Below are 20,916 nucleotides of genomic sequence, written 5' to 3'. Positions count from 1 at the left end.
GGGGGGGGGGGGGGGGGGGGGGGGGGGGGGGGGGGGGGGGGGGGGGGGGGGGGGGGGGGGGGGGGGGGGGGGGGGGGGGGGGGGGGGGGGGGGGGGGGGGGGGGGGGGGGGGGGGGGGGGGGGGGGGGGGGGGGGGGGGGGGGGGGCAAATCTAATTAGAAAAACTCACATTAGACTTAGGGATAATCAGGCTCGAACTGATGACTTCCACGATGTCAAGGTTTAAAATTTTGAAGAAAGCTTGAGGGATAAATTACGTGACAGAACTGCCAGTCCAACAAAGATCGTAGTTTTATCCTTAAGAGCAAGAGGTTCAAATTGAAATGTTGAAGCTTTCTCTCTCTACAAGAGAATTACCCTTCAGAAATTCTCCATACACATTTAATAGAAGAGACTGATCAAAGCTAATTTTTGGCCATCTTCATCCTAATGCTTAACTTACAGTACACTTTCATATACATAAGCAATAGAACTTTTATGAAAAATAGATGATACTTCATACGATTCCTATCAATATTTTATACACATTATTATACACTTAAATACACGAAAAAATTAGCACTATCACTACATAAATGAAATAATTTATAATCAGAGACTATTGACACCTAAATTTACAAAATTGGATAAGAATCAGTACACCTACATATTCACACCAGATACAACACAATATTTACACATGAGAATTTTCGTGTACAAATATTTGTACTTGAGACGTAAAGTACAGTTGCTTAAACTAACAAACGGGCCAAGCGTATCCGTTACCCCGCCGCAGTGATGGGACTTAACGCCGTTAGTGTGTTTAACGGCTACCGGCCCGTCGTCATGTCTAAAGCCCGGCCAGCGTATTATCTTTCTCTTTCTTTTTCCATATTTTATTTTTATTTTTATTTTTATTTTTTTAAAATTCTTTTGTTTTGCCCTTCTGTCTCTCTCTCTCTCTCTCTCTCTCCTGTGATTGATAGATGAGCTAGCTCATCGGAGATCCTCGCGTTTGTAGGAGCGTTTCTGGTGACCAGGTCTTCCTTTACACTCCTCCGGCATAATTTTCTCTTTTTTATTCATTTTGTACGGTGCTGTCTGTTTCAATTCTAATCGACGGCCAAGCGATCTCCGAATTTTCTATTTGTATTGTATCTCCAGTTTGCTTATTTGCTCCCTCCCTCTTTCTCTCTCCCGCTCTCTCCCTCTCTGTGCAAAACAGAGCAGGAAGAGAGAGCAAGTGCGAGCGAGGGGCTTCGAATTACCGCCGTCCATCGCTCGCTGGAGCTCGGGAGTTTCCGATCGAGGATGAGCGCTTGCTGAGGAATAAAGAGAGCGAGAGAGCGAGCTGTTGCAAAGGGGACATAAATACTCAGAGGAAACCGGAGATAATATATTCAGAGAATTCATTCCGTTAACGTGCATTGTAGAAATAACGAGGCACGGAGAGAGGAAGGCATCCAAGCTTTGGTGGTTCTTGCACGGGACACATACACCTAGATCGCTTCTTCAATCTTCCTTCCTTCCCTTGCCTTTTGCCATAATTTATTCTCTCTGAATTCCTTAAGCATCCATTTGCTTTCCTATAAAATCTCCTTTGCCGTTGTGACCCTTGCTCCCTCTGCGAATTTTGTTTCTGGGAACTTGCTCTCGCATTTTATGTCCTACCAATGATGTTCATACTCTAAAAGGTACGTGCTTTATTTATTTAGTTCTCAAAAAGCTTGTGCCTGCTATTAAGTTGAATGTTGCATCATTTCCAAGTTTTAGTTTTAATGCTTTCGACCCACCAGTGTTTGAACTTGGATTTTTTTTTGGGCACCTGCATATCGAAATCTTATCTTGAACTCATATGTAACAAGAGTTTGAGCTGAAGCTGTAGCTGCAGCTGCCATTTCCATCTTCTCGATCTGTACAATTGTATCATTTCTGGTGTTTACGTTTTTTATTTTATTTTATTTTATTTATTTATTATTATTATTTTTTTGAGAAACGTAAAGGTTCAATTTTTTTTTATTTTATTTAAATCTTCCAAAAACAAAAGGAATTGAAGGAGCCTGATTTGGCTGTTTATTGAACACTTATTTGCTATATATGATTGGATTGTGCACCAGTTTTGTTGAAAGTTCTAACTGAAGTTTAGATAAGATCAGAACTTGAAAGGCTAATAATGAAACTCATTAGTACTTCATTCTTGTGTTTCTTCATTCTTATTGAATCAGGACATTGCTGATTTTTCCTACAATTGTGGTGTATTTGATTGTTGGTGGAAGCCAATGCTATTTGTCTTCTGTTGAGTTTTTCTAGTGAGTTTTGAGTCCAGATTGCATAATGCCTTCCCAGATGATGGACCCACAGGATTTGTCTCCGTCCTTCTTTTCTGAGGACTTGCGTTTTCATGATGAGGTACAAATTGCTTCTCTTACATTACTAAAGTAATTTCTTTGATGTGAATTTGTGAATGCACTCTACACAACAAAACTCATCACCTCTGGGTGACATCTCTACCTCAAACTTGAAAAGTGGCTATTATTAGTTTTACCTTCATGTTATCTTTCATAATTGATTTTATTTTTCAACAGAGCCAGAATGGGTTTTGGAAGTCAAATAGCCTGCATAATTTCAATGGTGAGTAGTAATATGTGTGATTGGTTGGCGTTAGTGTATCATTGCTCAAGTTCAAACTTTTGAGTTAAATATTATACTCAATTATTTAAGGAGATATGATATCCCAAAACTAGCAGCAGAAAACCATTAGAAACTTTTAAGATGATTGTTTGTTTCTGTAACACCTGCACATGTGAACTAATTGGAGAAATGGAATCAATATTGTTGACCCCAATTAGATTGGTATTATGGCTTGATTCAGTAAAGTTGGAACAGTCATATATGGAGTCCGTGAAACATTTTATCTAAAAGGTAAAGCTACTCTGTTTCTTACTAATCTTATTGAGCTGTGGGGAGAGAGAGAGAGAGAGAGGACTGTATCCACCTTCCTGGATCATAAAGGAAGTGGACTCCCTTCAAGAGATCATATAAAGCAGTGTCATTTATCATGAGTTAGCAAGAAGTTTGGCATGTTTGCCAGTAAATGCTGCTTTTCTTGTTCTATTAAAGCAGTGTCATTTATATGTTTTAACATGGTTCTATTAAAGCTTATTCTTCATGAAGTATATTTTAAAAGAGAAACTTTCCTGAGTATTTCCCCCAGGACAACAAGCAAGAGCTAAGATTTAAGTTGTTTCTCCTTTGGGGTTCGTAAGGCTTGCCTTTAACTTCATTTAATGCCTTTTCACAGGTCTGAAAACAGACAGAACATTCAGAGTAGGAAGTGTTCCTTCATCGCATTTTGAGAACCAGATACCTATGGGTTGTCAGATGACAAAAGGTGTTGAGCTTCCTAATTCTTATTTACATAAAGATTGGAAGGTAAATTGTTCAATACAAAAGCAAGCAATTGGATCAGAAAGAGCTGCCAGCCACTCTTTGCCAAGAACTCTTGATCACAACTTAGGCACAGCATCTATTTTCAGTACAGAATCTACGTCTTATGCAATGGAGAGAGACAAAATAAATATACTGGGGGCTCAACATGAAAATGGTCTTTTTTCAAGTTCATTATCAGAGTTATTTAGTAGGAAATGTAAGTTTTCCCTTCTTAGCTTCAGTGGCTCAATTCATTATTGTAGTTTAGGTGATTGATCTTGCTAATTGCTTCACTGCTTGCAAATATGAAGCAATTCCAGTCAATAACTAATACTTTTTGTTTCTCATCTTTAAATTAGAAGAGAACATAATTGACATTCTGGTAATTACTATTGCAGTGCAACTGTCAACAAACAATTCTCTATATGGACATTCCATGGGCGCCACAGCTTCACACTATGAGGAAGAGGAACCTTTGGAATCCCTTGAAGAACTTGAGGCCCAGACTATCGGAAATCTTCTACCTGATGATGATGACTTATTTGCAGGAGTGACTGATGGGCTTGACTGTGTTGCCCAACCCAACAACAGAGATGATGGAGAAGATCTGGACCTATTTAGCAGTGTTGGAGGGATGGACTTGGGTGAAGACAGTTCCTCTTCAGGACAAAAAAATTCTGACATGCTCTTGGGGGGATCTATTGCCTCAGGTGCTGGGAAGCACCCACTTGGAGAGCATCCATCGAGAACACTCTTTGTGAGAAATATAAATAGCAATGTTGAAGATTCTGAATTGCAAACTCTTTTTGAGGTGGGTAATGACCTAAAATTGTTACTCTGAAACCCCTTGCCTCCAAACCCCCAACCACACACACACACACATATATATAAGTGTTTACAAATCTGATGGTTTTGTGTTATTGTCGATTCTTGAATAAGCAGCAATATGGAGATATTCGCACTCTATATACAGTGTGCAAGCATCGTGGTTTTGTTATGATTTCCTATTATGATATTAGAGCAGCCTTAAATGCAATGAAAGCTCTCCAGAATAAACCATTGAGACACAGGAAACTAGACATACATTTTTCAATTCCAAAGGTATGTTTAACTGGATTCATTGTTCCTTTACACCTGTACTTTTGTAGTCATCCATAAAGGACATTTTGAGTGCTGATCTGATTTCTAATGTAATATCTGTAGTGAGCTGCATCGCCTGAATTGTTTTTTTGTTTATCTATGTTAGGACTATCCACCTGAGAAAGATGTCAACCAGGGTACTCTGGCAGTTTTTAACCTTGAACCTTCTGTGTCAAATGATGAAATTCATCGTATCTTTTGTGTGTATGGGGAGATTAAAGAGGTGATTTTTTATGCTGAATGTTTGCATTTTGTTGGTGTATTAAAAATTGCTAATTCATCTTCCTTTGGGCAATATAGATCCGGGAGACTCCGAATAAAAGCCTTCACAAATTGATAGAGTTCTATGATAGTAGGGCTGCAGAAGCTGCACTTCATGCCTTGAACGGTAGCTATATTGCAGGGAAGCAGATTAAGCTTGAACCAAGTCATCCTGCTGGTGCTAGACAGTATGCTCTATTAGCTTTCATAAATCCCTATTTCATTTGTCTTCTTTTAATCAATGTTTCTAGTTACTAAAGAAATGGAGATTAAATATGGTGTTAAAGGAGATAATATCCATACTTCTGTTCCTGGAATAGGCTTGCAAATTACTGAAACATAATATTTTTAATGTTTTATTTTCTTTTCTTTTTAATTATTCGTCTTGTGTTTTAAAATTTGTACTTCTGACCTTCTGTCATTCTTGTATTTGGAACTTCTGAGAGTGCAACCATGATATCTTTTTATTGTTATCTTGTGTTTGCAATCTTTGTAGGTTGCAACCATTTTCTCCAGAGATGGAACGTGATGAGTCTGGTCTTTATTTGCAACAGAATGGCTACCCTAGTAGCTTAACAACAGCATATCCTGGTATTATTTCTCAGAAGCATTTATTAAATTCATTTCTATTTGAAGAAAGCAGACATTCATGTCGAATCTTACCAGGCCCATGCTCACTTGGTGGAATCCCATCTAGCTTGGAGAATGGGACTATGTTTGGTTCAAAGTCACCAAGTAGAGCTCCCCTTACTCAATATTTGGACAATTCCTTGAACCATGGGATGTCACTGAGTCCCAACAGCAGCTTATCCTCATTCGTCAGGCTGGAATCCGTGGGTAAACAATCTAATCTCAGTGAGACCAGCCACTTACTGGGTCAAATGAACATTGAGTTTAGGGCCAAGCCAAATGGCCGCACTTGTTCTCTTCCAGAATATCATGACGGATTAAGCAATGGAGTTCTCTCCAATTCTCCAGGTGCCATGGCCACAAATATAAATGCCTGGACATCTGATGTGATTGACAAGCAGCAATTCTGTCGAGTTGGCTCAAATGGGCATTCAATTGGATTAAATGATGGTGGTAAGTGCAGAATTACAAGGACCCATATTTTCTATTTTGGGTTCTCTCATAATTTCAGTTAAACAGTTTGTGGATTAACAAAACCAGTGACTCAAATTGCAACACTAGACAATAAATAATTTTCATGATATAGACCGATAGAGTTCTGTAGCTACTTTACTCCTTGAGTCTTCTGATTTGAATATTAGTCTTCTCCCTCAATTAGTTATTCACTTATTTGTGAGAGTACTAAAGAGAGAAACCATTTTTTATGTAAAGAAGATGCTACATTGAAGAATTCCCAAAGAGCTCAATCTGATGTATTCAGCATTTCCTGATTTTCTAATTATGCATACTCTGCTACCTTGCTCAGTTTTTGGTCCCACTGGAAATGGTAGCTGTACCCCATCTGGACGTTCATATGCATGGAGTACTTCTCCCCGTCATCAGCCTCAAGGCATGATGTGGCCAAACTCACCATCACTTGTCAGTGGAGTTTGCACTGCTCGCCCACAACAAATGCATGCTGTTTCTGATGCACCTAATCACATGCTGAATACACTTTTACCAATAAACAACCACCATGTGGGATCAGCTCCTTCTGTCAATTCTTCTATTTGGGATAGAAGACATGCGTATACTGGTGAATCTCCTGAAGTTTCTGTTTTCCACCCTGGTTCTCTTGGTAGCGTGCAGATTTCTGGTAATTCACCCCATCCCTTGGAGTTTCTTCCTCATAATATGTTTCCTCGGGCTGGTGGAAATGGTATGGATTCTCCAGTCACTTCAAAGAGTGTTGGGTTACCCTCTCCTCATCAGAGGTGTTTGATGTTTCCTCCAAGGGGTCAAATGATCTCTATGATGAACTCATTTGATTCTCCAAATGAGAGGACAAGAAGCCGAAGAAATGAGGGCTCTTCAAATCAGACGGACAACAAGAAGCAGTTTGAGCTTGACATTGACCGAATTGTTCGAGGAGACGATAAGCGGACAACGCTAATGATAAAGAACATTCCTAACAAGTATGCCACAATTACTTTATTTATAGATCTTTTGAATTTCTTTCTTTTCTTGGTGCTGGTGTGACTAGTAATTCCATCAGAAGCTAGTTGGCTGCATGAGATATATAGGTCAAATGATCTGTTTCTTTTATCTGTTTCATCAACATTATGTTCAAGAATCTTTTGCATCTTCTAGCTATAATGAGACTGATATAATTGTTAGTTTAAGAGGAAAGGTGGTGTTAGATTCCTCTAAGCAAGTCCAGGTTAGACACAACCATAACTTTTATCATGTAGGTTTTCCTAGCACTGCTGGTTGATGTTTTGCATTGGGATTCTTGGCAACTTTGTCAGTGGTAACTGCTTATTTATAAAAGTAGTATATTTAGTTAGTACATCAGGTTTTTAGGTCAAATGACTCTTATGCTGGTTGCTTGCCATGTTTGTGCGCACAAGCATATAGAGATTCTGAAACACCTGACATGATTTTTGTCTTACTTGGTTTTGGAGTGTGGACATTGCAAATTGGTTTTGCTAATCAATATTCAGTACCTGGGTTTGCTTTCTTTCTCATATCATTACTAGGTGGAAGTTATATTCATGTTATGATACTTTTTTTTGGGGGGAATTGTCATAGTATTGTTGTCGATGCTCAAGTTTAGTAAATAAATTGGGATGAGTTTCTTCCATACCATATTTGTTTCTTGTAACATGTCTATTTCTTCTCATGTTGGTGATAGGTACACATCAAAAATGCTTTTAGCTGCAATTGATGAACACCATAAAGGAACTTATGATTTCATCTATTTGCCCATCGATTTTAAGGTATATTTATAATATTATATTAATTTTGGAAGATCTTCTTATACTGTGGATATTGCATCTTTACTGTTGCTGCAGATTCATGACTTTATATTTGGGTTTTTAATTTTAATTAATTATTTTTTTCAGAACAAATGCAATGTCGGCTACGCATTTATCAATATGACTGATCCTTCATTCATTATTCCATTTTATCATGTAAGCTTCCCTCTTGCCGTCAGTAAATAATTGATACTGTATCCTGTTGCTATGTCTGTTTAATAGAGAGTTGATCTGACAGGCTTTGAATGGCAAGAAATGGGAAAAGTTCAACAGTGAAAAGGTGGCATCACTTGCATATGCTCGCATCCAGGGAAAAGCTGCCCTTATTGCTCACTTCCAGAATTCTAGCTTGATGAATGAAGATAAGCGATGCCGTCCTATTCTTTTCCATACTGATGGCCCCAATGCAGGCGATCAGGCATGATCATATATACCTTCTATCCTTTACCAATCCTTAACTTGTTGGATTTGAACTTTTCTTGGCCATTAAAGTGTTCCCTCTTCATCTATAGAGGATGTTAGATGCTTGCATGGCAGGCAAAATGTGTATTCACATGTCTGCACTGAAAACAGCTTAATATATGTATATATTCTGTTTCTGGACAGGTGCCCTTCCCCATGGGTGTAAATGTGAGGTCAAGACCCAACAAGAGTCGAGGCAGCACAGGTGAAGAAAACAACCATGAAATCCATGTAAGCTTATCAAATGGGGAGTCATCTTCGCATGGAGAATCTTGTGGAGTGGTGAAGGATTCAAATTAAAAAAAATGACTGGACTGGACTGCTTCCTAGCTCATTGTTGGCACGCACTAACTAACCTTCTAGGGATGAGACTAATTTCACCCAAAATTTTTCTTTTATGTACATTAAGGGTGGTCACTGGAAAAAAAAAACAGAAAACAAAGGAAGAGAAGGATTCCTTCCTTGCTTTTCAGAATTTTGCTGAGCTTGTGAATTTTAATTGATAAGCCATGAGCATTGCCCCATTTTCTGCGGGGCTGCCGTGTAAGTGTAATACTACCTACCTACCTACCTCGGCAGGCGGCGAGATCCCTAAGTGGAGCGGCTGCTGGAGCTTCAAATTTTGGAAATACTAATTGATTTTAAACAAAAAAGAGGATCGGAGAAGAGTTTGGCTGAAGAAAGGGGTTCTCCTACCAAATTTTCAATACTTCAGATGAGATGCAGCATGCCAAGGCAAAAAGAAAGAAAAATTTTGTTGTCAACATTTTTTGAATGTTAAAAAAAAAAAAGCATGCTATGCTTGTCTTACTTAGATCTCGGCTGTAACCTTTTCTTATCGTTTCTTTTTTGAGTGCTATATTAATTTGCATGTTAATCAGATGAGATGTTATTGACAGACATTGCTTAGATTATGCTGTTATGGACATGGGCTTTGAAATCTCAAACCTCCTGGCTCCTGCTAATCATTCTTTTCTTTACAAATGCTGCTACTCTTTTTTTTTGATAGATACGATGTAGTCAAATCAGAAGCGATGTGCAAATCAGAGCAAACCGAATTTTTTAACTATAAAAGTTTACTCAGAAGCTCAGAAGCAATGTGCCAATGCCCTAAACCAGAAAATTCTAACAGAGCAAACAAAATTTAAGCGCATGTCCCCAATCTTAACTCTTCACATCATTATTTTAACAAAAGAGTCTTATCATTTCTTCCTTCACATCATTATTTTAACAAAAAAAAAAAATTACAGATTAGTCAGGATTAGCCAATTAGCATGACATCTCGATTATCATTCTAAAAAACACTATTGTGTTCACGAGTATTTAAAAAAAAAAAGGGCTAGAAAAGAAATACTTTATTTGGAAGTGGAGGAGGATAGGGAGTGAAGTGTAAAGAAAATAAAGTGAGGGGCTTCAGGGCAGGTCCCAGGTGGTCAATGTATATTTTTTGATTTTATACAAAATGTTACGCTAGAACCCTACTACTACTTTACTCTGCTAGTGCTACGCCAGAGAGGAGAGGAGAGGAGAGGAGAGTGTTATTTTCGCATGCGTTGTTCATTTCATGCTCTGATCAGCCGCTCCCAGTTCCTCCTCTGCCGTCCCTACTGCGCCATCTCCACTCGCCGCCTTCTCCATTCTCCTTCGATGACTATGCAACTCGCGGACGAAGACTCGCTTCGCAAAGCTCTCGCAGACAAACAGTCCAGTGTCGACCTCCAAGGAAAGGCAGTCCGTCAATTGAAGGCATCAGGCGCCTCCAAGCCTGACATCGATGCCGCCGTTCAAGCGTTGAAAGCATTGAAGCTCGAGAAGGCGTCGATCGAGAGCCAGCTCAAATCTTCCCTCTCAGGTGCTGCCGGGGGCAGGGATGCATTCCGTCAGGCTGTCGCCAACACTCTCGAGCGCCGCTTGTTCTACATCCCCTCTTTCAAGATATACGGCGGTGTCACCGGTCTTTATGACTACGGTCCACCTGGCTGTGCTATTAAGGCCAATGTCCTCGCTTTTTGGCGTCAGGTTTCTTTGCTTTTCAGCTTTAACTTGCCGCCTAATAAATGTATCAGACCAACTTTTTTAATCTATTTTCTGCTTAGCTTACCACATATTCGCAATCTGACTGCTGATGTTTTTTCAAGAGTTTCAATTGGAATTTGCATGCATGTTCATCTGTTTTATATGCATAATAATAATAATAATAATATCCAGTATGTGATAGTATTTTGCTTTCCCTGTCCCATTTCAGCACTTCGTTTTGGAGGAGAATATGCTTGAAATTGACTGTCCATGTGTGACACCTGAGGCTGTCTTAAGGGCATCAGGTCATGTTGAGAAATTTACAGATCTTATGGTTAAGGATGTGAAGACTGGAACATGTTATCGAGCTGATCATTTGCTCAAGGATTATTGCAACGAGAAGATTGAGAAGGACTTGACTATGTCTTCAGAAAAGGTTGCTGAATTGAAACATGTGCTTGCTGTCTTGGATGATCTATCTGCCGATCAACTTGGTGCAAAGATCAAGGAATATGGTATCACTGCACCCGATACCAAGAATCCTCTTTCTGATCCTTACCCATTCAATCTCATGTTTCAGACTTCAATTGGTCCTTCTGGCTTGAGCCCTGGGTCAGTATGAGTTGTCTTGCTTGGATAGCTATGACTGTTATTGATGCTGATTGCTAGTGGCTTTTGTGATTTGTAACACTATGGTGCTGATGTTTTATTTATTATTATTGTTTTAATTTTAAATTTTGATGTGATGCAGCTTTTTACGTCCTGAAACAGCACAAGGGATATTTGTGAATTTCAAAGATTTATATTATTACAATGGGAACAAGCTTCCTTTTGCAGCTGCTCAAATTGGTCAGGCTTTTAGAAATGAGGTATTAAATCTTTAAGCTTCAAATTTAGGATTTTATAACATGCACCTTTGCGCTATATGTTTCTGATGTGGATGCAGTTTTATTATGAATTTTACTATCTAGTTCTAACTGGTGCTTAGATGCTTAAATATGCACTGCATTTGCGAAAAACTGTATCCACTGCACTGCACTGCACTTGTGAAAAGAAACAGAATTTGTAACTTATTAATCAACATTTCCAGATATCACCGCGCCAAGGGCTTCTCAGGGTCCGGGAGTTCACTTTAGCAGAAATTGAGCATTTTGTTGATCCTCAGAACAAAGCCCACCCGAAGTTCTCTGAGGTTGCAAATTTAGAGTTTCTAATGCTTCCTAGAAAAGAACAAGTGTCTGGGCAATCTGCAAAAAGATTTCGGCTGGGTGAAGCAGTTTCTAGAGTGAGTTTCTTTTATACCGCTTTACGAGTGATCTTCTTCCTATTTATATATTATGCTACATTGATTTCAACATTTTCTAGTACAACATTTTTGCCAGGGAACTGTCAATAATGAAACACTTGGATACTTTGTTGGGAGAGTCTTCCTTTTCTTAACACTACTTGGAATAGATAAAGATCGTTTGAGATTCAGGCAACACCTTGAAAATGAGATGGCCCACTATGCTGAAGATTGCTGGGATGCTGAAATTGAGAGTTCTTATGGTTGGATAGAGTGTGTTGGTATAGCTGATAGATCTGCATATGATTTGCGTGCTCATTCTGTAAGATTTTATCCCCAACTCACTTGGTGTGCTGTATCTTCAACAGCATCTTATTTTTATTGTAGTCCTTGTAATGTTTTATAGATTCCTAAATCATTGTTTTCATTACTTCCAAGATATTCATGCATTCTAGAAGTTGAAATTTCTGTTTGCACTATTGACATCAACCTTAAAATTTTTATGATGCTTTTTTAGGTCATTGCCTAGTTTACTCTAGTACAGTTTACATTATGAAGAATGAGTTGCAATATCTTACACTTCAAAAACGATTACTCTTAGTCTGATATAGAAGGATTTGCGTATTGATACTATTATGCTCACTTTTGTCTATCAGGAAAAAAGTGGTGCGCCTCTTGTAGCTCAGGAAAAATTTTCAGAGCCTAGAGAAGTGGAGGTAGCAAATGCTTCCATTTAATTAGTCATTTTTTCTTTGTAATTATGTTGCAAGTCTTCTAATCTCTTTGTAATGCTATGCAATGCTAGAAACTTGTTATAACTCCAGTAAAGAAGGAGCTTGGCTTAGCATTTAAAGGGAACCAAAAGATGGTTGCTGAAGCTTTGGAGGTACTCATCAAAGTTCTTCCTCCTTTTTAAAAGACATGTATACATGTATAGATCTCATCCAAGTAGTGCAGCTTGACTTGGAACATTCTACTGGTCCATAGGTCCCCAAGTTCCATGGAAAGAGATTTCTCCAAATTTTGTGCTAAAAAAATCTGTCCTAAATGGAAATGAACATCTTAACTTTTTCGACCTCCTCCTAGCATGGTATTAGGACATCATTGATATTTCAACCATGGTAACCTAAATGGTATTATTGGTGCTATTCACTATGTAAGTAGAACTGCCCTTTCTTAACCACAAGTCAATCCCTCAATCAAAAATCAGTAGAGGGTTAGATGCCCTTGTTAAGAAAAGTAGTCTGTGTTTCTATTTGAATAAAAAAAGGAAAATAGAAGATTGAAGCTGAATGGGTTTGCTTGCTGTCTTTTTCTTTATATTAGGCTATGAATGAAGACATTGCTATGAAGATGAAGGCTGATTTGGAATCCAAAGGAGAGGTGGAGTTTCAGATATGCAGTCTTGGGAGAAGTGTCACAATTAAGAGAAATATGGTGTCTATTTCAAAAGAAAAGAAGAAAGAGCACCAGAGGGTGTTCACACCTTCTGTCATTGAACCCTCTTTTGGAATTGGGCGGATCATATATTGTCTTTATGAGCACTCATTCTATACAAGGCCTAGTAAAGCTGGAGATGAGCAGCTAAATGTATTCCGCTTCCCACCCCTTGTTGCACCCATCAAGTGTACTGTTTTCCCACTGGTTCAGAATGAACAGTATGAAGAAGTTGCCAAGTTTATCTCCAAATCCCTCACTGCTTCTGGAATCTCACATAAGATTGACATCACAGGTGTGCTTCAAGCCTTGATTTTGTTGATAAAATAAACTATGTGCATGGGGCTGCTTCTACTACGTGTTTGGTAGGTTATGGAGTAAAATGCAAGTGGTGTGCTCCCTGGAGTATATTGTGTTTCTGTAGACAATTTTGAGCAGTTGCATATGTATCCAGCATGCCAGAGTGTTGCATACTAGTTCCTAGATGTATCTGTATTCATGTAATGCTTAGTTGTAATTTAAGTTGATTTTGTGTAGGTACTTCAATAGGGAAGAGGTATGCGAGAACAGATGAACTAGGTGTGCCATTTGCTATCACGGTTGATTCAACATCGTCAGTGACGGTGAGAGAGAGGGATAGCAAAGATCAGATTCGTGTTAGTGCAGAGAAGGTGGCATCAGTTGTGAAGGAGGTGAGCGATGGACAGAAAACGTGGGCAGATATTCTGCAAATTTATCCCATTCATTCTTCAGGGTCCGCAGAGTGAGCGAGTTCGTTATCTCACCAATTGCGGAAAAGGACACATTCATTCCTGCAGGCGCACTTTGGAGGATAACAGTTAGAGGATATATGGTCTTTCATCTGGATTACTTTTTCCTCTTTTTAACGGATATTGTTGATTAAGAAATGTTTACAAAAGTCTGGAATGTTACAACTTCATCATCAAATCATTTGATATAATTACCACAAAACATAGAGTTTTGGTATGGAATTATTCGTTCTTAAAGGTTTAGATATAATTGTTACTAGATGCAACTTACACAGATATATATGGTTCGGATCAAATATGAATATTCGTTTTTTTGTTTTTTTTGTTTTTTGTTTTTTTTTTTTTTGGAATAAGGGTGAAATAGGCCATTGAAATTAAATTGAATTGATTGAATTTGTTTATTTATACTCCGTATATGCCTTTCTACTAGCTTTAGAGTTGTCACTACATACCAAAGGGAGGAACTGCGACTAAGTTGAAGGTAGAAAGGAAGCGTAGACGTCATTTGTTAAGGACGTTGAAAATTGATTTCAGAAGGATGCAAGTCATTCAAGTTTGGCCGTGATAGTGTTAATTCTTTCATGTACTCAACCGTATGAATCATGTAGAAGTATGAATCATGTAGAAGAATTGTATGCAAAATATAACGTAGATTCCATAATTGGCTCTCAATTCTACTTTTTTATTCATTTTCTTTGAACAACTTAGAGAGAAGAGAGAGCACAATGCTTGTTGGATCCTTTTAGAAAGAAGAAGAGAAGGGAAGTCCAAAAGCCTCTAACAATAAGGACTCAAGTCCCTTTTATAGGGCTAATAACCGTACAATACGCCCGTCATACGTATAGTATTCGTAGGGCCGTATACTCGGGGTATATTCCCTATCAAGTAACAATAAGGACTCAAGTCTCTTTTATAGGGCTAATAACCGTACAATATGCCCATCATACGTATAGTATTCGTAGGGCCGTATACTCGGGGTATATTTCCTATCAAGTAGCCCCCAGTCCGTGCCCTGACTCCGAGTCAATGAGGAAGGGTTCGGGCTGGAGACTGACCTTACGGTCCAAGACTTATGCCGGTTGCCTCGTTAAAAACCTTAGACTAAGAAAAAATTCAATGAGAAAAAAATCTTAACCGAGTTAAAAAGAGCACAACTTAAATGCCAACGAAGAAGAGTTCAAGCTGGAGAAACTGACCGTATAGTCTTCGACTTATGCCGATTGCCTCGTTAAAAATCTTAGACTAAGAAAAAACTCAATGGGAAAAAAAAAATCTTAGCTAAGGAAAAAAGAACACAACCTTAAGCACAGTCTTTTGGACCATAAGGGTCGGCTGAACTCTATTGACCTAGGGATCGAATTTGCAATACGATTGAGAGGTTGAATTTTACCGATCTAAGGATCAAACTTTACCAATCGGGGGATTGGATTTATACATGACTCGGGGACCTCTATTGATCTTATTGATCGTAAGCGGGAACGCTTTTCCCAATGCCCTTTACTCGGGCTAACTGGTCACAGTTGGTTTGAGCTTGATCAAACCTCAATCCGGATTACCCGATCATAAGATCGTTTTTAGTTGATCGCGCTCGGTTGGTTTTTATTACCGCGGTAATCATTATGATGGATTTTTGAAAACCGAAACCATTTGAACGGGAAAAATTTCCCTTTCTACGCTCGGTTTAGGAACCGAGAATCCCAAGTGTAGGGGTGCCAGGAGACCCAAAAATCTCGTGAGACCGGGAGGGTCAATATGCTCGGGGAGTGCACTCCGTAGGTCAAGGGAGTTGCCCTATAATCCTGCTAGTAGCCCCACTCCCTATGTTACGAGAATTGTCAACACAAGGGAGTAGATACGATGGCCTCCCGAGTTCAATTTTGACTGCGGTCGAGAAGTGACTCGATACCGGACCATACTGATGGTCGATTTGCCTATCTTGTAGGACTTTGGGGATTCACGAGGATTAAACTTATCGATCAAGGGATCGGACCTCTACCACGATAAGGGGTCGAATGCTACCGATCAACTGATCGGATTTCAATGTGACATGGTGATCAATTTTTACCAATCAAGAGATTGGATTTGTCCGGGGTGAAATGCCGACCTGGCGAGCCGAATTGCCTACCTCGTAGGGCTTAATGCCAGGAATTGGTCCCGGGTTAACTATGCCGGTGAAGGCGATATGATGCCGATCTAATCGGGCTTACAACGCCGGTGGTGGTAATGTCGACCTAACCAGACTTATAGCACCGGTGGTGGTAATGCCAACCTAACCACGGGTTCGAGGACCATAACGGGCACCTTGCTCCCGTAGTGGGCACTATACACCCAAAAAGATCGGTCTGAGGACCATAACGGGCACCTTGCTCCCATGAATCGGTTTGAGGACCGTAACGGGCATCTTGCTCCCGTAGTGGGCACTATACACCCAAAAAGATCGGTCCAAGGACCATAACAGGCACCTTTCTCCCACGAATCGGTTTGAGGACCGTAACGGGCACCTTGTTCCCGTAGTGAGCACCTTGCTTCCACGAATCGGTTCGAGGACCGTAATGGGCACCTTGCACCCACGAATCGGTTCGAGGACCGTAACGGGCACCTTGCTCCCGTAGCATTTTTTTCGACCGCCGTCGTAATTATGCCGAGATTTAACCCGGATTTACAATGCCTGTGATGGACGAGCCGACCTGACTGGACTTAGAGTGTCGGTGGTGGAAAAACCAACCTAACCGGGCTTATTACATTTAATTTTTGCTATTGCAATTTTCCAAGTATAAGCCTATACTTATAATAATTACAATTTAGGCTATACAATTTACAATGGGAAATCATATTACAAAGTTGTAAACTCTCAAAATTCTCATCTCGCATTCTCCACTAAATGTATGTAGACTGCCAGCCACTATTGGTCTCATACTTTCATTTTATCTTCTGCTTTTTTTAATTGCTTAGTGCGTCGAGCACACCAGCATCCAGAGGTCGGGAAATCCGATTGGGAGGTGCGCACAAGCTTACCAAGTGACAGCAGTTCAACAAATTAAAGTGGGCTCGGGTGGTGCTCTTTTTCCGGGAACTAAGGAATTTCATACGATACTCGTCCCGATCATCCGGCTACCCGAGGCAATTGTTGCGGGCTGGCAGTTACAGCAGTGACCGGGAAACCAATCCCCTTCGGAAAAGATACAGCTCGATCAATAAGAGGTGGGAGAATTTTCAGCTCGATTAATAAGAGGTCGGGGAATTTTCCAGCTCTGTTGAGGATACCGCTCGGTCCTCAGTTTCGACTATTAACTCAGATGAAGTCGGGGAGTAACACAGCGCTATAACCGGTTTTAGCTAGAAGTCTGAGTCGGGAAAATTCAAGACCACCGGAGAGTTTGTTAATGTGTTCATTTGCTTGAGGTCGGTAATGAGTTTAGTATTGTGCTCGGAGTGCCCGATGGCTGTTAGGAGTTTCGGTCATCGGGGATCAAGGTTTCACCAATTTCCAGTATGCATGACTCGAGATTGACCGGGAAGGCCATAGCTGTCCTTCATGCGGTGTAGCGACGAGGATCGGTTCTACGGAGTAAAGATGCGTGCATGGGAGCTCTGCAATATTCCAAACAGCCAGTACCAGTTTGGGAAATCAAGCATTTTAATCGATCAGCCCGGAGGAATGTATCTACCACTCTGGTTGAGAAACTGCCCGGTGAATCAAGATGAACACCGCATGCACTACTATAGTTGGTCCCCAGTTCCTTATATTCTACGAAGTCGCCAACTTGTTAAGCCACTCGACCTGATGTCCATTTTCGAATCATCGCAGTGGCGTTCCAGACTTGAGAGGTCCTCAACTATTATTCCAGCTTCGTCGATGTCTTAGGTCGGTTGGGTAGACATTCACAGTGCCTGGTTAGCAACTCTCAGGTCAGTGAGACCCGAAACACACTCAGATTGGGTTCTGAAGAGGCCGATCAACAAGATGAGCCGCCACCTGTATGATCTACCTACTCCGATCATTTTCCTTGGTCGGGTGCCGTTTATAGAATGCTGGAACTCTGGTTGTTATCGTTCCTTTGGCAAGTGAAATCCAAACGGATAAAAGCGGAGATGGAATACTTTCATAACTAACTGGGAATGACCACAACTGACCTTCATGCACGCATCAGATTTAACACTTCAACACTTGCAAATCACAATCCATAACAATCTACAAAACCGCAGACCACCAGCACGTTTTAAAATAATAAGCACTAAAGATGGTCCGCTGAGTCGCTCATTTGCTCGGTCACCAACTCATTTAAGTCTTTCAACTCTCTTACAAATGTTATAAACTCAGAGCCAAAGCTTTTCTCAATTCTTAGCCTTTTGCTTCTTCTGGGCTCATCAGTGTAATCTGTACTTCTAGGGAACACAATATTTTAATTGCTTTGAATTCTGTCAACAAATAAATCAAGAAATTCTTTAAAGGAAATAAGTGTTCGAAGAAGATAGCATCTCTGGACTCACATATAGAGCGATTTTCCAAACACATAAATCTGTAGGCAACACTGTTCTCAGCATACCCAACAACGATGACATCTATTGTTTTAGGTCCCAGATTGGGCCTTTTGAAGGACGGAAGTCCAACCTTTGCTAAACAGCCCCACACTTTAAAATATTTGAGGTTTGGAGCATACCCTCTCCACAGCTCATAGGGGTTTTTTTCAAATCCTTTATGAGGTACTCTGTTTAAAATGTGGTTGGCTGTTAAAACAGCTTCCCCCCACAAAGAGTCTGGAGCACCTGAGCTGATTAACATGGCATTAATAATTTCTTTGAGAGTTCTATTCTTTCTCTTAGCTATACCATTTTGTTGGGGAGTGTAAGGGGTAATGACTTCATGAATTATGCCAGAAGATTCACACAACCTTTTTAGGGTATTTGCTTCATATTCCCCTCCCTTGTCAGATCGAAGCCTTTTAATCTTTTTATCTAATTGGTTTTCTACTTTTGTTTTGAAAACTATAAATTCTGTTTTGAAAACTACTTCTGTTTTTAACAAGTTCGTGCTTTTTAATCTATTTAAACACTTTGTACCAACATGTCCTAATCTACCATGCCAAATATTAACTGGAATAGTGATATAAGTAGAAGGAGAACCATTATTATTATTATTATTGCATATAACATGCCAATTTGGAAGAAAATCATAAATGGAGGTCATATCACGACCCTCAAACAGTTAGGCCTAATTACAGAAACATCTAGCACAAGAAGTCCTCCACGTAGATATCCCTTCCCAAGGAATTTCCCATAGCAAGTCATGACCAGACGGTCACTCAAAGACTATTTTAATCCCGACCCTGTTCAATAAGGCATCGGAAATTAAATTTCTACGAAGGGAAGGGACATACAACACATTTTTCAACATTAACTGCTTCCCAGAGTATAACATTAGTTCTACGGTGCCTCTACCACTTACTTGGGAGACGCTAGAGTTTCCCATGAACACTTGCTCTCCTTCAGTGATAGGTTCAAATACCTTGAACATATCTTTGTTATTGCAAAAGTGGCACGATGCTCCAGTGTCCACGACCCACTCTTCTGGATCTCCAACGATATTAGCTTCAGTTATTACGGTTGCTACCACTTCCGTGTTGTCCGTGTCTTTAGTCAGATGAGCTTGGTTTTTAGTCCCCCTGTTTTCTGACTTTTTCGTGTTCTGATTCACGCCTTTGCGAAAGTAGCATTGTGCAGCGCGGTGGCCTTGCTTCCCACAAACGAAACATCCAAGACATGTTCCTTTCTTTTGAATTTTGCCATTCTTGAATTGATTATTGTTGTTTGGTTAGGAGCTTCGTTTGTGGTTCTTATTACGATCATTAGATCTTGGTCTGTCAAAACCAACACTTGACTCAACAATATTAGCTTTTACATTATTGGAAAAGGTAGCTGACCTGAGCACAAGGCGATTTTCTTATTCTATGTTTAGGCTATTGATAAGCTGTTGTAGAGTGTAGTCGCGCCTTTCATGCTTCATTTTATTCTTGAAATCAAGCCAGGAGTTGGGTAATTTTTCAATAAGAGCACCAAACAGAAAGACCATCGTTTACCTCAGCTCTTTCAGCGGTCATGTCTGCAACCAAGTTTTCAATTCGTGCACATGTTCAATGATGGTTTTTGAGTCGTTCATTTTGAAGTTCATCCAGCGGCCCACTGCATACTTTCTCCTACCAGCATCGTCAACACCATACTTCTGGCGCAATAGGTCCCAAATGACTTTGGCAGACTTATAGCCAGAAAACATGTCGAACAGGGAATTTGACATTCGTTGCAGGATTATTGCTCAGGCAGTCTTGTTATCCATTTCAAATTTAGCACTAACTTGTGATGATGTAGCTGAAAGCGTTAGTGCAGGTGCTTTCGGATCAGGAGTGGCGTCAGCAACCATGTCCCACGAATCGTCCTTCTCAGTTTGCTTCTGAGTTTGCGTAGACGTGGAGTGCGTAGCTGGGCTGAACGATGCGTGATTAGTATGGATTACGTAGTCAACATCTTTTTCTTCCAGGAGCATGATGATCTAGGCTGACCACCTTCGGTAATTGAGTCCTTCGGTGAGAGGTTCCATCATCGAGACTTCAGTGTTTGCTTTTGCTGGCATCGCCATAGGTTAACAACTGGATAAATGCTTTTAACTGTTGGGGTTTGATTCGTGTATGTACGATGCAAACGAAGGTAACGAACCTCTGCTACGTACAAGTTTAATATAGGCTGTGTGCTGAGAGAGATTTAGGTGTGAATGATGGAAGGAAATGTGTGTCGTGTTAAGAACACTACCTTAAAAGCATTTAGACCAGGGTCATCTATGTTTTCGGCAGGCACACACAAGCAGAGTAGCAAGTTTCAACCTACTTTGTATATTCGTTAGCTCAGAAGAAGAAATGCAGCGTGAAAGGGAATGATAATATGCAGGGAGAAAGTGAAGGAAAATGCAGCATCATTCGGTGTGTCTCTCAGCAATGGAAAATATTGTTTATATACTACAAATATAACAACCTTCTCCTTAGGTAGCCACAAAAACTAGAGAAAAGGGGATCATGAAGCCACGTTCACACAGTCATGTGCAGACACGTTTGTGGTGATTAGCAGCTTGCAGACAAGGTCACAAAAGGGCCACAAAAATAGGGTATATAATTACTGTTGGGAGCAAACAAAAAAAAAAACTTTAGCCTTCAAATGTTTCCAA

At 40.1% G+C, this 20,916-nt stretch overlaps 2 protein-coding genes across 3 annotated transcripts; both read left to right on the top strand.

Annotated features, from left to right (window-relative positions):
- Window positions 1-914: 914 nt before the first annotated feature.
- Window positions 915-9,145, top strand: LOC116019451 (protein MEI2-like 4). 2 transcript variants are annotated; one of them, XM_031259653.1, is made up of 16 exons: window positions 915-1,019; window positions 1,413-1,673; window positions 2,205-2,388; window positions 2,565-2,610; window positions 3,281-3,625; window positions 3,807-4,219; window positions 4,351-4,509; window positions 4,655-4,771; window positions 4,849-4,997; window positions 5,306-5,400; window positions 5,476-5,892; window positions 6,245-6,893; window positions 7,613-7,697; window positions 7,824-7,892; window positions 7,975-8,154; window positions 8,343-9,145. In XM_031259653.1, exons 3-16 carry the CDS (start codon window positions 2,314-2,316, stop codon window positions 8,496-8,498), a joined length of 2,955 nt encoding a protein of 984 aa, XP_031115513.1. In that variant the 5' UTR covers window positions 915-1,019; window positions 1,413-1,673; window positions 2,205-2,313; the 3' UTR covers window positions 8,499-9,145. The 2 variants fall into 2 exon arrangements, with proteins under 2 accessions (XP_031115513.1, XP_031115512.1); XM_031259652.1 differs by having other exon boundaries at window positions 946-1,673.
- A 477-nt stretch (window positions 9,146-9,622) lies between these two features.
- Window positions 9,623-14,004, top strand: LOC116020119 (glycine--tRNA ligase, mitochondrial 1-like). Its single transcript, XM_031260606.1, has 9 exons — window positions 9,623-10,217; window positions 10,444-10,826; window positions 10,966-11,083; window positions 11,305-11,499; window positions 11,597-11,821; window positions 12,156-12,215; window positions 12,305-12,385; window positions 12,826-13,231; window positions 13,474-14,004. Exons 1-9 carry the CDS (start codon window positions 9,747-9,749, stop codon window positions 13,701-13,703), a joined length of 2,169 nt encoding a protein of 722 aa, XP_031116466.1. The 5' UTR covers window positions 9,623-9,746; the 3' UTR covers window positions 13,704-14,004.
- Window positions 14,005-20,916: the final 6,912 nt, after the last annotated feature.

This window comes from Ipomoea triloba, chromosome 5, assembly GCF_003576645.1.
Source record: "Ipomoea triloba cultivar NCNSP0323 chromosome 5, ASM357664v1".
NCBI lineage: Eukaryota > Viridiplantae > Streptophyta > Magnoliopsida > Solanales > Convolvulaceae > Ipomoea > Ipomoea triloba.
Note: the sequence above shows the minus strand (reverse complement) of the source record. Positions and strands in the feature narration are given on the sequence as shown.

What these genes read in the sequence shown, in the direction of transcription:
- LOC116019451 (XM_031259653.1), top strand. Translation starts at nt 2,314, where the DNA reads ATGCCTTCCCAGATGATGGACCCACAGGATTTGTCTCCGTCCTTCTTT. An exon ending in ACTTGCGTTTTCATGATGAG is followed by an intron (nt 2,389 to 2,564) that starts GTACAAATTGCT and finishes ATTTTTCAACAG; the next exon opens with AGCCAGAATGGGTTTTGGAA. An exon ending in TGTATGGGGAGATTAAAGAG is followed by an intron (nt 4,772 to 4,848) that starts GTGATTTTTTAT and finishes TGGGCAATATAG; the next exon opens with ATCCGGGAGACTCCGAATAA.
- LOC116020119 (XM_031260606.1), top strand. Translation starts at nt 9,747, where the DNA reads ATGCGTTGTTCATTTCATGCTCTGATCAGCCGCTCCCAGTTCCTCCTC. An exon ending in CAGAGCCTAGAGAAGTGGAG is followed by an intron (nt 12,216 to 12,304) that starts GTAGCAAATGCT and finishes ATGCAATGCTAG; the next exon opens with AAACTTGTTATAACTCCAGT. An exon ending in ACATAAGATTGACATCACAG is followed by an intron (nt 13,232 to 13,473) that starts GTGTGCTTCAAG and finishes GATTTTGTGTAG; the next exon opens with GTACTTCAATAGGGAAGAGG.